Source organism: Pelobates fuscus, chromosome 9 (genome assembly GCF_036172605.1).
Source record: "Pelobates fuscus isolate aPelFus1 chromosome 9, aPelFus1.pri, whole genome shotgun sequence".
In the NCBI taxonomy this organism is placed as follows: domain Eukaryota; kingdom Metazoa; phylum Chordata; class Amphibia; order Anura; family Pelobatidae; genus Pelobates; species Pelobates fuscus.
In genome coordinates, this window is record NC_086325.1 from 14,974,187 (window position 1) to 14,987,974 (window position 13,788).

Consider the following 13,788-nt stretch of genomic DNA (forward strand, 5'->3'; position numbering starts at 1 on the left):
GATGAGTTATAGGGAGAGGTTATATGGAGTAATAGGAGGAGTTATAGGGAGAGGTTATATGGAGTAATAGGAGGAGTTATAGGGAGAGGTTATATGGAGTAATAGGAGACGTTATAGAGAGTTATATGAAGTAATAGGAGGGGTTATAGGGAGGGTTATATGAAGTAATAGGAGGGGTTATAGGGAGGGTTATATGGAGTAATAGGAGGGGTTATTGGGAGGGTTATTTGAAGTAATAGGAGGGGTTATAGGGAGGGTTATATGAAGTAATAGGAGGGGTTATAGGAAGTACGATATGGAGTAATAGGAGGGGTTATGATCAGCACTGCATATATCTAACAGGATCTCACCTTATAGAAAAGTAGAATGAAGTTAAGGGCAAAAGCCAGAAAGAGAGTCAAGAAACGCAGGTTGTAGAAGTTCCTGGAGAGATAGTTCTGTGAAAAAATAAGGAAAATGTTAGTGTTTACATTGGTTGCAGGCCACCATTGTTGCAGCAATTATTTGTGAATTATTAGACACAGGAGACAGAATGTATGGATTTGAGGCAAAATATGAGGATTTGATGGGTTACTGACCAGGAATTTTGTTTTCTGGATATCCACCTCATTCCAGAATTCTGAAACTCCATCCCCTGCCTCTGCTTTCTTATCTCTTGATGGGGACTTCCTCTTGGGTGTAGCAATGACTTCTGGGTCGTCAGGCTCCTCAGGATCAGGAGCAGCTTCTTCCAAGACATCTGGGCCTTTCTCACCATTCTCTGTGCTGAGAATGGTGTAGAAAAACATCAACTAATTCCATACATCATTTTTACAATTTACTACACTGCTGAACAAACTTAGTAACACAATATCTAATTTAAATAGAATTTAATATCATTTTACTCCTTTTGTTTATGTGCCCTCATGAAAAAATGATTAGCGTTTAGCCTCCAATTCACAACTCACTCGGCTTTCTCTGGCTCTGGCTCAGGCTCGGGCTCTGGGACCGGCTCCTCCTCTACTACCGGTGTCTCTTGCTCATGGCCTTCTTCAGAATCCTTAAAACAAGGAAATAATTATTCATGACATTATTCTTTAGACATTATTCTATTCATTAAAAATGAATATGAAAATAATGCACTCTTTCTTCGCTAACAGAAGATCATAGAGATGTGAAGAAAGAACAGAGGGCCCGGTCAAGATTTTTCAAGACATTGCTGATCGTGACAAGTAGTATGCATCATTTTACAAGACAACAGAATTCTGTAATGCTCAGCCAGACATTTTATGATGTCACATCACAATTTATTTGGTGACATTTTTATCATGTTCAACACAGTGACATACAATATACACTTACTTCAAACTTCCGCTTCAGAATGGGCGACCCCTCAGGTGTGGGTGGTTCAATTGGTGTGGTGTCTCCCATGTCACCTAATCCACCAGGAGCATCTGGGGCACTGAGTCTGTAATGACCGGCATCTTTTTTGAGATCCATACCAAATATTTCTCCTCCTTCCTCTTGCACCTCTTCTTTGGTCATGTCCACAAAGTCTGTCGTATCTCCATCCTCCAGGACTTCATCACTCACCATTGCAGGAGGCCCGTCACCATGGACTTCATCTTGTGTGGGGTCAGGCATACTAGCCAATAGCTCTGTTACAGTCAACTTCTGAGCACCTTCTACCAGGCTTCCCCCAAACAAAGTATGCCAGATTAAGAAAAATATCCCCTTACAGACACTGTAGAAGAAGTGACAGGTACCCAGGAGCAAGGTCCACATAAAGGAAGCAATAGCCATGACTATCTCCTTAGAAGTCATCTTCTTGACCTGGTCAAAAGAAAAACACATGATCCATAACTTTACCTTACATAAACATTTACAAAATATTACCCTATATACACGTTTGAGGAGGGTGAACATGTAAACAAGGGATTCTATTGCTAGTCATTAAAGGACCACTATAGTGCCAGGAAAACATACTCGTTTTCCTGGCACTATAGTGCCCTGAGGGTGCCCCCACCCTCAGGGACCCCCTCCCCTCCTCCTCTCCTCCCATTCGGCTGAATGCGCACGCGCGTCAAGAGCTGCGCGCGCATTCAGCCGGTCTCATAGGAAAGCATTATCAATGGTTTCCTAAGGACGCTTGCGTGCTCTCACTGTGATTTTCACAGTGAGAATCACGCAAGCGCCTCTAGCGGCTGTCAATGAGACAGCCACTAGAGGATTTGGAGGCTGGATTAACCCATTTATAAACATAGCAGTTTCTCTGAAACTGCTATGTTTATAAAAAAAATGGGTTAACCCTAGCTGGACCTGGCACCCAGACCACTTCATTAAGCTGAAGTGGTCTGGGTGCCTGTAGTGGTCCTTTAAAGGTCAACTGTCACCATAGAACTATTTTTAATATAATAATATTTTTATTGAGTTTTGAGAGGAAATAGATATTTATAAATGAAATATATGTAAAAACTAAATATGAGAGAAACTGATCGCTACCTTTACTATATGACTGGATCCTTCAGCCGTATCCATGCCCCTTGGGTTGGACATTGTTTGCAAACTGATAGTTAGTCTCTATGATCTTCCCTGCAAGGAGTGATTAGGCCTCTCTCGTTGGAAATCATTGACTCAATGTGTGAGGACGTCCAGGGTCGTTTCACGGAGGTAAACTCTGTGAAAGGCCAGGGAGCGTCTCTAGTGACTGTCTGGATGTAAACATTACAGTTTGTATGAAATTTTAATGGTTTACATTAGAGGGTTAAGGGGACAGCGACTCTGCACCCAGACCATTTAAATGAGATGAAGTGATATGGATGCCTATAGTGTCCTTTAAAGATAGACACAATGAAGCAAAGTTTTAGCCGATTTAGTCCTCGATTTAATTGTTTTGGATAAAGTTTTCAAATTTTCACTATCTGCTCCCATAGACCTTATTGATGACTTCTGTATATAAATCATATATAATTACATTAGTGGGATTTATTGACAAAAACACCCAACTTTGGTGGACTGAAAAATTAATAGCTAAAGTAGGGCAAAAACTACAAATTATAAAAAAATATGAGCTATAGTCACACTTTGGCTACTTTAGATTCAATTTTGCAACATGATTTTCCATTTAATGCATTTTATTATATTGCCAGAGTGTAAATAAAAGGTCAGGGTCAGTTTCTGATATACGGCAGAGGAGAAAGCAGCAGTCAGTCCTCTGGAGATCCCTCCAATTCAGCAAAAATAAAAAGTATACAAAAGGATAGAGGAGACTTCCGCCATCCTTTTTAAATTTTTCATTGTGTAACACGTTCTTAAAATGTTTTGAAAGTACGTAATTGTGAACTACTTCAATATCCACTAAATGGCCATTATGTACCTTTTCAAATATCAATTTAGTATTGCCACCTTGTTTGCCATCTCACACTAAAAGCTAATTTTTGTTCATTAAAAGTACTGTTAATAGCATGAGGGGCTTACCTTGCGATACTGCCTCCTGAGATTCCGGAAGGTAAAAATCTTGAAGAAGTTTATTACATTTTCCATAAACTCCACAAATGCAGATGAGGCTTCAGGTGGATTATTCCCATTCTCTGCCTCTTCACCTTCCCCAGTGCCTTCTGCCCCTGTTACTTCATCTTCATCATCATCCACTTTCTCTTCTTCTGGCTCTGAGATCTGGGCAGCAATCTGCATCTCAAAGATGGTGTCCTCACAGAAGTTTACAAAAAGTTCCATTTTCTCTGATTCACCTCCTTCGTTGACAACATCAAATATAAACTGCCGTTTAGACTCTTTGACCTGTGGCATCTCCCACTGTGCTTTGTTGGTCTCACTGATCTCAAAATATATTCTTTCTATCTTCTTGCCAGCGCCCATGATCTCGATGCGGCCAAGGTAAGGCTTGAAGTATGCGATTATACAATCTGCTAGCTCCAAGAAGGTTCTCAGTCTAGAGTCGTGAGGAACATGCTCAGAGAGATTGGTCAACAAGACTGCAACATTAAATCCAATATCCTTTGCTGGCTCCTGGAATCGGTCAGCAAATTCCTCAAAGTTTATCATCTCATTTTCATCAGCCTCTGAGCAGGAAAGGAGGAACTGGATCTCAGAGGGTGTGTACTGCTTCTGGCTGTCCATTGCTTTCTGGAAATCTTTTTTGGAGATGAGGCCACGGGGGTCTGTTACATAATCTCTGTAATTACAGGACATCTTGAAGAAATCTAGAAAGGTTTTGTGCTTACATCTAACTTAGGCCTCCATTTAATATTTTGGATACGCTTTTCAAATGATCACAATCTGTTAGACTTTAAATAATTTGAAGTTTTTCTATGTAAATTTCTGTAGATAAATAATTTGAACAGTTGTTCTAACAGATTGTGATCATTTGAAAAGCTTATCTAGCACTAATAAATGGAGGCCTTAGTTATTTATACCATACCTGAATGCATCAGATGCCACAATGTCCTTTAGCTTCAAGAACATGTCAAAGAATTTAAGAATCATCTCCACATTGCTAGAAGACTCCACAAGCATGTCCACCATCTGCCGGGCAATCATTCCATTGACCACATTTCCTGGAAAAAATAAGTAAACGAAGTCTTGGTTGGTGCTTGATCACTTAACATATCTAGAGAGCACCAAGTATGACACACTAACTATAAGGTACTGATGTTAATGTGGTACTAGTGTATTCCACTCATTGGACAGGTAGCATGAGAAATCAGTGAGTGGCACTCATTGATGGCTGCATGATGCATTTCTATTGAGTGGCACTCAATGGAATATAGTAGGGTACAGGGAGTCTAAAGTTGAAGCTGTCACAAAGTTGAGGGACACTCTCAAATCCCAACCACAATGTTACTTCTCCAGTGATGTTTGACTAATAAACAAATAAAGTAACAGCAAATAACTTAACCCAGTGGATGACAAGATGACCCACAAGTTCAAACCCTTCACGCTCAGCTCTACGGTTAACGAGTAGACTTTACCTTCCAGGAGAGACAAAAGCATGACGACCATATCTTTCTGAAGGTCCAACAACTCCTTGAGGAGGCCAATCTGGCTGGAGTCCTGCAAGACACACAAAGAAATACAGATCTTGCCAAATAAACCTCACACACCCCATAACCAACTCTCTTATTTACACCAATAGTCCAATCATGAAGAAGACATACCTTGCATAGGTAACTACCAGGCCAGAAAAGTATCCAGTAACCTAGTATTTTGCATCCTCAATGTTTTAAAATCTTTCGACATATGTGTTTGATGCTTTGGCAGTATTGCTATAGAACTAATGACCTGTGTTCAAGGCTGTGGATTCAGATTGCATCTTGATCAGCCAGAATGTTATAATAGAAACTAGGACCATTTCTCTCACAAGTATCGAACGTGAAATGTATTTCCTGTAAGTGTCTCTGACAGACAGATTTTCCCATTTTAATTGTTGAATATAATATTTATTTATTTTTAGAATGAATATTAGCACAGGTTTAACAATAGGTGAATATATGCTCTAAATGAAGTTGTAGGTTTATGGAATAACCTTCTAGCAATGGTGTTGGCATCTAACCTATAGGGAAAATGTGTTTTCAGGGTGCGAATAGACTGATTGGCTTTTTGCCACACGTTTTTATGTTTCACTGGATCAATTTTGACAGACTTTGTAATATTTTAACTAGATGTGGATACTCTCTGCCCCCACAATAGTTCAGAGGCCCCCCAGTATCTCTTGCGAAGACTTGTCGATCTCTTTATTAAGCTAATCAGTGCATATAATTTCAGAAACATATGGTGAGCACTGATCTACCCCACAAGCTGGCTTTTTGATTATCTGTCCATATTGAGAGCTATCAATAAAGTCAGTTTCCGACATAACTCCAGGTATCTTACCTCTGGATAGAAGCGACTCCAGAAATTATCCTTGTATGCATTTTAAAAAGAAACATATTCCAATTTTACTTAATGTACTCATTTAATAATGTTAATACCTTCGTCTATGAAGATACTTATCCAGATAATATCAATACCTCTGTCCATTAAGATATCTATCCAGATAATGTCAATACCTTCGTCCACTAAGATACCTAGCCTGATAATGTCACTACCTTCATCCACCAAGATACCTATCCAGATAATGTCAATACCTCCATCCGCTAAGATACCTATCCAAATAATGTCAATACCTCCGTCCACTAAGATACCTATCCAAATAATGTCAATACCTCCGTCCACTAAGATACCTATCCAAATAATGTCAATACCTCCGTCCGCTAAGATACCTATCCAAATAATGTCAATACCTCCGTCCGCTAAGATACCTATCCAAATAATGTCAATACCTCCGTCCGCTAAGATACCTATCCAAATAATGTCAATACCTCCGTCCACTAAGATACCTATCCAAATAATGTCAATACCTCCATCCGCTAAGATACCTATCCAAATAATGTCAATACCTCCGTCCACTAAGATGCCTATCCAAATAATGTCAATACCTCCGTCCGCTAAGATACCTATCCAGATAATGTCAATACCTCCGTCCGCTAAGATACCTATCCAAATAATGTCAATACCTCTGTCCGCTAAGATACCTATCCAAATAATGTCAATACCTCCGTCCACTAAGATACCTATCCAGATAATGTCAATACCTCCGTCCGCTAAGATACCTATCCAGATAATGTCAATACCTCCGTCCGCTAAGATACCTATCCAAATAATGTCAATACCTCTGTCCGCTAAGATACCTATCCAAATAATGTCAATACCTCCGTCCACTAAGATACCTATCCAGATAATGTCAATACCTCCGTCTGCTAAGATACCTATCTAAGTAATGTCAATAGCTCCGTACACTAAGATGCCTATCCAAATAATGTCAATACCTCCGTCCACTAAGATACCTATCCAAATAATGTCAATACCTCCGTCCGCTAAGATACCTATCCAAATAATGTCAATACCTCCGTCCGCTAAGATACCTATCCAAATAATGTCAATACCTCCGTCCGCTAAGATACCTATCCAAATAATGTCAATACCTCCGTCCACTAAGATACCTATCCAAATAATGTCAATACCTCCGTCCGCTAAGATACCTATCCAAATAATGTCAATACCTCCGTCCGCTAAGATACCTATCCAAATAATGTCAATACCTCCGTCCGCTAAGATACCTATCCAAATAATGTCAATACCTCCGTCCACTAAGATACCTATCCAAATAATGTCAATACCTCCATCCGCTAAGATACCTATCCAAATAATGTCAATACCTCCGTCCACTAAGATGCCTATCCAAATAATGTCAATACCTCCGTCCGCTAAGATACCTATCCAGATAATGTCAATACCTCCGTCCACTAAGATACCTATCCAGATAATGTCAATACTTCCGTCTGCTAAGATACCTATCCAGATAATGTCAATACCTCCGTCCGCTAAGATACCTATCCAAATAATGTCAATACCTCCGTCCGCTAAGATACCTATCCAAATAATGTCAATACCTCCGTCCGCTAAGATACCTATCCAAATAATGTCAATACCTCGGTCCGCTAAGATACCTATTCAAATAATGTCAGTACTCCCATCAACCAATACCTATCTAAATAAGGTCAGTACTCCCATCCACTCAAATACCTATCCAAATAATTTGAGTATCTACTTATATACCCGTCCAAATGATGTCAGTACTCCCTTCGTTCAGAAGATCTGGTCGCCAACTCCCAACAAATACCCTTACATTTTTTTCTGCTGCAAGAATGGAAGAAAGACTGAAGGCAAACCAGCAATGAAAGGGTTAGGGACAGAGGGGTAATTAGGCGGTTTAACATGTCCCCTCTCCTGGAAGGGTAGATGCTGCATGAAACAGACAGGCAGGTATCATTATGAGGGGAGGAGAAGGAGGGAGATATGCGTAATAGTTTGTGTGTGACATGTATTCACCATCTCTTAGCATGGACGTCATCAATGAATCTGTCTGTATGTCGGCATGAGTGAGGGAGGGTACAGGCTGATGGCACCTCTGCATAGACAGGATTCTGGGGTCCCAGTTTCAGAACATCATGGTCACCCCAACCTCAGACTCCATCAGAGCCACCTCAGTCTGAGAGTGAGCAGGAAAGTGGGTTTTATTGTATCACTGTGTAAAACACTCGCACCCTATGATGTTACCCACAGGGTGCGGGGATACGCTCGGTCTCACCTCTTCCCTCCTCCCCCCTGGGACCGACAAATGTCAAGATGAGCCAAAGATGCAGAATTCACAAGAAAAGCGATGAAATAAACCCTCCAACTCCATCTCAGCACCCACTGACCCCCCAGCTCACCAACATAAGAGGCTGAACCCACAAAACTCACTGTCACACGGCTGCTGACAGTCAGGGAAATTGGGATTGCAGGAGAACAAACTAATACAATGCTAATGACAGTGTGTGAGAGAGAGAGAGAGAGAGGTAGGCATAGAGAGAAAAAGGGAGAGAGAGAAAAAGGGAGGGAGAGAGACAGAGACAGAGTGAAAGAGAGAGGGGAGACGGGGGGAGTGAGAGGTAGACATAGTGGGGGGAGACAGAGAGAGACAGAGGAAGAGGGAGAGAGAGAAAGAAGGAGAGAGAGAGGGACTGAGAGAAGGAGGTAGAGGAAGGGGGGAGACAGAGAGAGATGGGCGAGATTGAGAAATAGAGAGAGGGAGAGGGGCGAGTGAAAAGAGGAATAGAGAGATATGAGAGAAAGACGGGGAGAAAGAAGGAGGAAGAGAGAGAGACTGGGAGGGGAAAGAGAGAGAGAATGGTGGGGAGAGAGACAGTGCAAGAGGGGGAGAAAGACAATGTGGGGGGGAAGATCACTAGATTTTTAGTGTGGGGAGAGACAGTGTGAGAGGGGGAAGAGAGACAGTGTGAGGGGGGAGAAATCACTAGATATTGAGTGCAGGGAGACAGTGAAAATAAGAGATAACATGAAAGAAACATACTAATAGCAAGGTATAAGTGGGGACGATGTAGAGTAAGAGGCAGAGTTGGGGGACAGATAACGAGAGGCAGACGGCAGGGAATGGGGACGCACTTATAGCTAACACAGTTTGAAGAAACGCAGCCGTGCCACAATAAATATTCTTACGCCATTTTGAAGTCCTCCGTTTTGGGGCATCTGTTACATATCAGAATAAAAGTGTTATTCAGAATCACTCAACACTGAAATCAGACTCATCAGCCTGCAAAGCCTTGTATTTCACACTGCACAGGAGTGTGAGCGAGCACTCACACCAAGCACAAGGTTCCTACATTCTACTGGAGTGTGAGTGAGTACTCACAACAAGCACCAGTCTCATACATTCCACAGGAGTGTGAGGGAACACTCACTCCAAGCCTGAATCTCACCCATTGCACAGGAATATGACACTCATATACTTAAAGCAACTTCTAGGTAAGCCAAGTGAGCACTCACTCACTCATCCCACGTGGGAGTGTCATGGAATATACAAACAGCAATGTGTGTGTAGTGTGAGAGAGCACTCCAATATTCAATATTAATCAAGTAAGCGAAGTAATAATTCACAGAGATCAGAGCGGGCTTCAGAATTGCAATATTTTTAAATGGTTTGACATTTAATGGTTTCCACAAAGTGCCTGCGGACAGCCCCGCTCACAGCTTTATCCGGGGCAGACGCTCTCCAATATAGGCATATCAATCCTATGGCTGGACGGGCTACCTAAATCATCCAGCCTTGTCTGAGGAACAGTGAGGCCTGGTCATAGTGGTCCAGGGGACCACAGCTTTATTTATTTGTAACCAAAGTATTCATTATTTTGTTTGGTAATTACTTATGGCCTTTTGGGGGTATTTCGAGCCAAACTAGAGAATTTCAAAGAAGCTTGAATTCAGGGCAAATTCTGGGCTAATTTGGAGGTGATAAATGGTGAATGATTTCCTCTGTTCCTTTTAGTTTGGACCTTAGTGACTGGCCCAATGCACATACAGTAAATATGTGAAAATGAAATTGGAGTCTGAGTGACTCACGTCTTCACTCAGATATTGCAAATTGGCCAACTGAGGAAATCGTATGGCATCAAGATGGAGTACTTGTATTGACAAAATAATACTTCCTCAGGATGTTCAGAACATCTAAAGTATATCACAGAGCTCCACAGCAATAAAACTCCCAGTAATACGCAGTGTATGAGTGTATCACAGAGCTCCACAGCAATAAAACTCCCAGTAATACGCAGTGTATGAGTGTATCACAGAGCTCCACAACAATAAAACTCACAGCAATATGCAGTGTATGAGTGCATCACAGAGCTCCACAGCAATAAAATTCACAGTAATGTGTAGTGTATGAGTGTATCATAGAGCTCCACAGCAATAAAACTCACAGTAATATGCAATGTATGAGTGTATCACAGAGCTCCACAGCAATAAAACTCACAGTAATGCACAATGTGTATGAGTGTATCACAGAGCTCCACAGCAATGAGGTTATAATAATCTACACTAAAACTATAGTAAGTATCCTCGTAGATCCCCTTCCACTAATAATACACTGTATTAGGCTTGTTCTTGATCAGATTTGCAGTTACACACAGCTATTAGCAGATTGTATAGTCACACGGAGTCTAGGTAATAATACACCCCAAAGCCAACTTCCAGTTAAACAATCCATCTGTGTATTAAAGCGTACTAAACCAGTGAGTGTACACAGTGAGGAAGGAGCGAGTGTGCAGTTAACTAGAAAACATTCACACAAACATCTGAGTTTTGGAAATTGCACCTAGCGATATGTGTGATAAAAGAGTGGGAGTATACCCATGTGCCACAGGAGCTGGGAGTACACAGCGAGACACAGGAGCTGGCTACGTGACAAAGGGTTGGGAGTATACTATGTGACATGTGGGTTGGGAGGATACCATGTGTACGGGAGCCATGTGCCACGGGGGCTGGGAGGATACCATGTGTACGGGAGGGCCATGTGCCACGGGGGCTGGGAGGATACCATGTGTACGGGAGGGCCATGTGCCACGGGGGCTGGGAGGATACCATGTGTACGGGAGCCATGTGCCACGGGGGCTGGGAGGATACCATGTGTACGGGAGCCATGTGCCACGGGGGCTGGGAGGATACCATGTGTACGGGAGCCATGTGCCACGGGGGCTGGGAGGATACCATGTGTACGGAAGCTGGCCATGTGCCATGGGGGCTGGGAGGATACCATGTGTACGGGAGGGCCATGTGCCACGGGGGCTGGGAGGATACCATGTGTACGGGAGGGCCATGTGCCACGGGGGCTGGGAGGATACCATGTGTACGGGAGGGCCATGTGCCACGGGGGCTGGGAGGATACCCTGTGTACGGGAGCCATGTGCCACGGGGGCTGGGAGGATACCCTGTGTACGGGAGCCATGTGCCACGGGGGCTGGGAGGATACCCTGTGTACGGGAGCCATGTGCCATGGAAGGCTGAATGTGCCAGTGGGGCTAGGACAATACCACATGCTATTGGGGCTAGGAAAATATTACATGCTATGGGGGTTAGGAGAATACCATGTGCCACAGGGTCTGGGCATATACCACATGCCTTGGGGGCAAGGAGAATACCACATGCTATGGGGGGCTGGGCATATACCATGTGCCACGGAGGCTAGGAGAATACCACATGCCATGGGGGCTGGGAGAATACCACATGCCATGCATAGAGCAGTATATCGGGAATGTATTGAGTATATTGGGAAAATAATGAAAGTTTATCAGGAATATAACAAGAGTATATATATTTATTGAGGATATTAGGAAGAGTACATAAGGAATCTATGGCCATGTGCGTGCGAGGTGGGCAGAATATTCTGACTTGAGGGAAAATAAACTAATTTCAGGGAACAATCAAAGCAAGTAATACGAAGATTCACTCCAACAAGGCCGGAAAACACTTTCTGTGTCCAATCAATAGCAATAATGTCCACAGCACTCAGCAGAAAAGGGAGAGTGGCATGCTAATATAAGGAGGGCCTCACTAGGCACCTAGCTGTCCTGGTCCCCCAGAAACCTCCATTCACAGTGGATTGAAACCCCTAGCATGGTCTGGCTCTCAATCTGACCTCCCGCAGAATTACCACAGACCCAGCTTGTGCCACATGCATCTCTCACGGGCATGGTATCTGTCTATAAATCTGGGAAGTGCTTACCTGGGCCAGTTTCATTATCATGTGAGCAAAGACGTGTAAAAACCCAACTACAGCGTCCCACAAACGGCTGTGCGCCAAACTCTGTTGGTTTCCTGTGCAGGGACCCTAGAGCAGAGAGAAGTACAAAATTACATAAAAGACTTAGAGAGGGTGGATTCTGGGAGGGCAGTCAATAATATATACAGGCTAAAAAAAGGTAAACTGACAGTCAATCTAAATTATGGAAATAGGCAGAGAACATACACCCAGACTTAAAGAAAAGAGATTTCACCTACAGCAGCTGAAAGCATTCGTTTTTGTTTTGTTTTATATTTCTTTATTGAAAATGTTCTCATAATTTTTTCATACATAACATTTAAGACAGACAGAAAATAGACAAACAATTGATTATCTTATATTTGGGCACCTAGAATGTAGATATATATATATATATATATATATATATATATATATATATAGTTACATGCCCAAATAGTAATAGTAATTTTAACTAAGAATGTATAGATAACAAATACAACACATAAAACAAAACAGACATTAAAAATGTACTAATATATATTTGTTTAGTGCCAAGGGAGAGAGGAGACCTATTCCAGAAATCAGCCAAGAGAGGGGAAAGGGAAGGAAGGAGAAAGGAGAGAGAAACAAATAAGATTAAGTTTGCCCGCCCGTGTCAATATGCATACGCAGACCCTAATATGTGCATGCGACTACCCACTGACATAAATGCCCATCTCTAAACCCCACCCTCCCACATCCATCCCCTAAATAAGATAATAATTCATCCATCCCCTAAATAATTTATTGACGTCTCAAGGGCTCAACAAAGTTCATAAACTTTTCAGATGGACGGATGTCATTTATACCTCTACATGCAACAATATTTCAAATTCAATAAGTCCTTCCATCATCTATGTTACAAAAGCGTTATTACTCTTCTCACAACATCTGTCCCATAAGGATGTATTTTTGTCTATATTTTTATTATTTGCTGTCAATAAATGTTCCATTCTGACTTGAAAAGTGAGTTGATTTTTCACAAACGACCAAGGAATTATATTTTCTACCTTCCAGTGTCTTGCATTACAATTTTGGTGGCCAAAGACGAATAAATGAATAGAAATTCGTCAGAAAGACGAATAAATGAATAGAAATTTCCTCTTCATTCGTTCGTTTTGTTTATTACAAGGAGGGAGATCCCTCCTTGTAATATGTAAAAATAGAAGCAGCAGAAAGCAGTGCTCCCCGCCACTTCCTAAGCCGCCCATGTCCTCCCTCACTCTATGGGCGTTAATATGACCCCCATAATATCATAAGGGAGATTAATATCTCCCGAATGCCCCTATTCGCTATGCTGCGAGTAGGGGCATGTCTACTAAACAGTGAGCAGCCAGTGGCTGCTCACTGTTATAAAAAAAACTTTTATAGGCCCCATAGTGGGGTATCTATTAACTAGCGGGGGGGGGACATAGTTCCCAATTGGACCTAACGTGTTCAAACTGGTTCAATCTGAAAAACGGAACCAGACAGGAATGCCCGTTATCTCCCATCCTCTACATACTAACTATAGAAATACTGGCTAATAGAATTAGACAGAGCATGGAGATAAGAGGTTATCTAACAAAAAAAATGAA

General features: G+C 42.0%; 1 protein-coding gene across 7 annotated transcripts in view; it reads right to left on the minus strand.

Moving 5' to 3' along the window:
• The window catches only part of RYR1 (ryanodine receptor 1), a 150,011-nt gene that overhangs the window by 16,489 nt on the left and 119,734 nt on the right, over positions 1–13,788 (minus strand). For 4 of the 7 annotated variants that reach the window (XM_063431253.1, XM_063431252.1, XM_063431251.1 and 1 more), the window contains 8 exons: positions 12,155–12,259; positions 4,968–5,049; positions 4,418–4,553; positions 3,457–4,171; positions 1,342–1,812; positions 948–1,039; positions 579–765; positions 351–437 (listed from right to left, as the gene is read on the minus strand). In XM_063431253.1, coding sequence (XP_063287323.1) covers positions 351–437; positions 579–765; positions 948–1,039; positions 1,342–1,812; positions 3,457–4,171; positions 4,418–4,553; positions 4,968–5,049; positions 12,155–12,259 — 1,875 coding nt within the window. Of the gene's footprint in view, positions 1–350; positions 438–578; positions 766–947; positions 1,040–1,341; positions 1,813–3,456; positions 4,172–4,417; positions 4,554–4,967; positions 5,050–9,096; positions 9,127–12,154; positions 12,260–13,788 lie in introns of all 7 variants that reach the window. The other 3 variants (XM_063431248.1, XM_063431247.1, XM_063431246.1) reach the window with 1 other exon arrangement.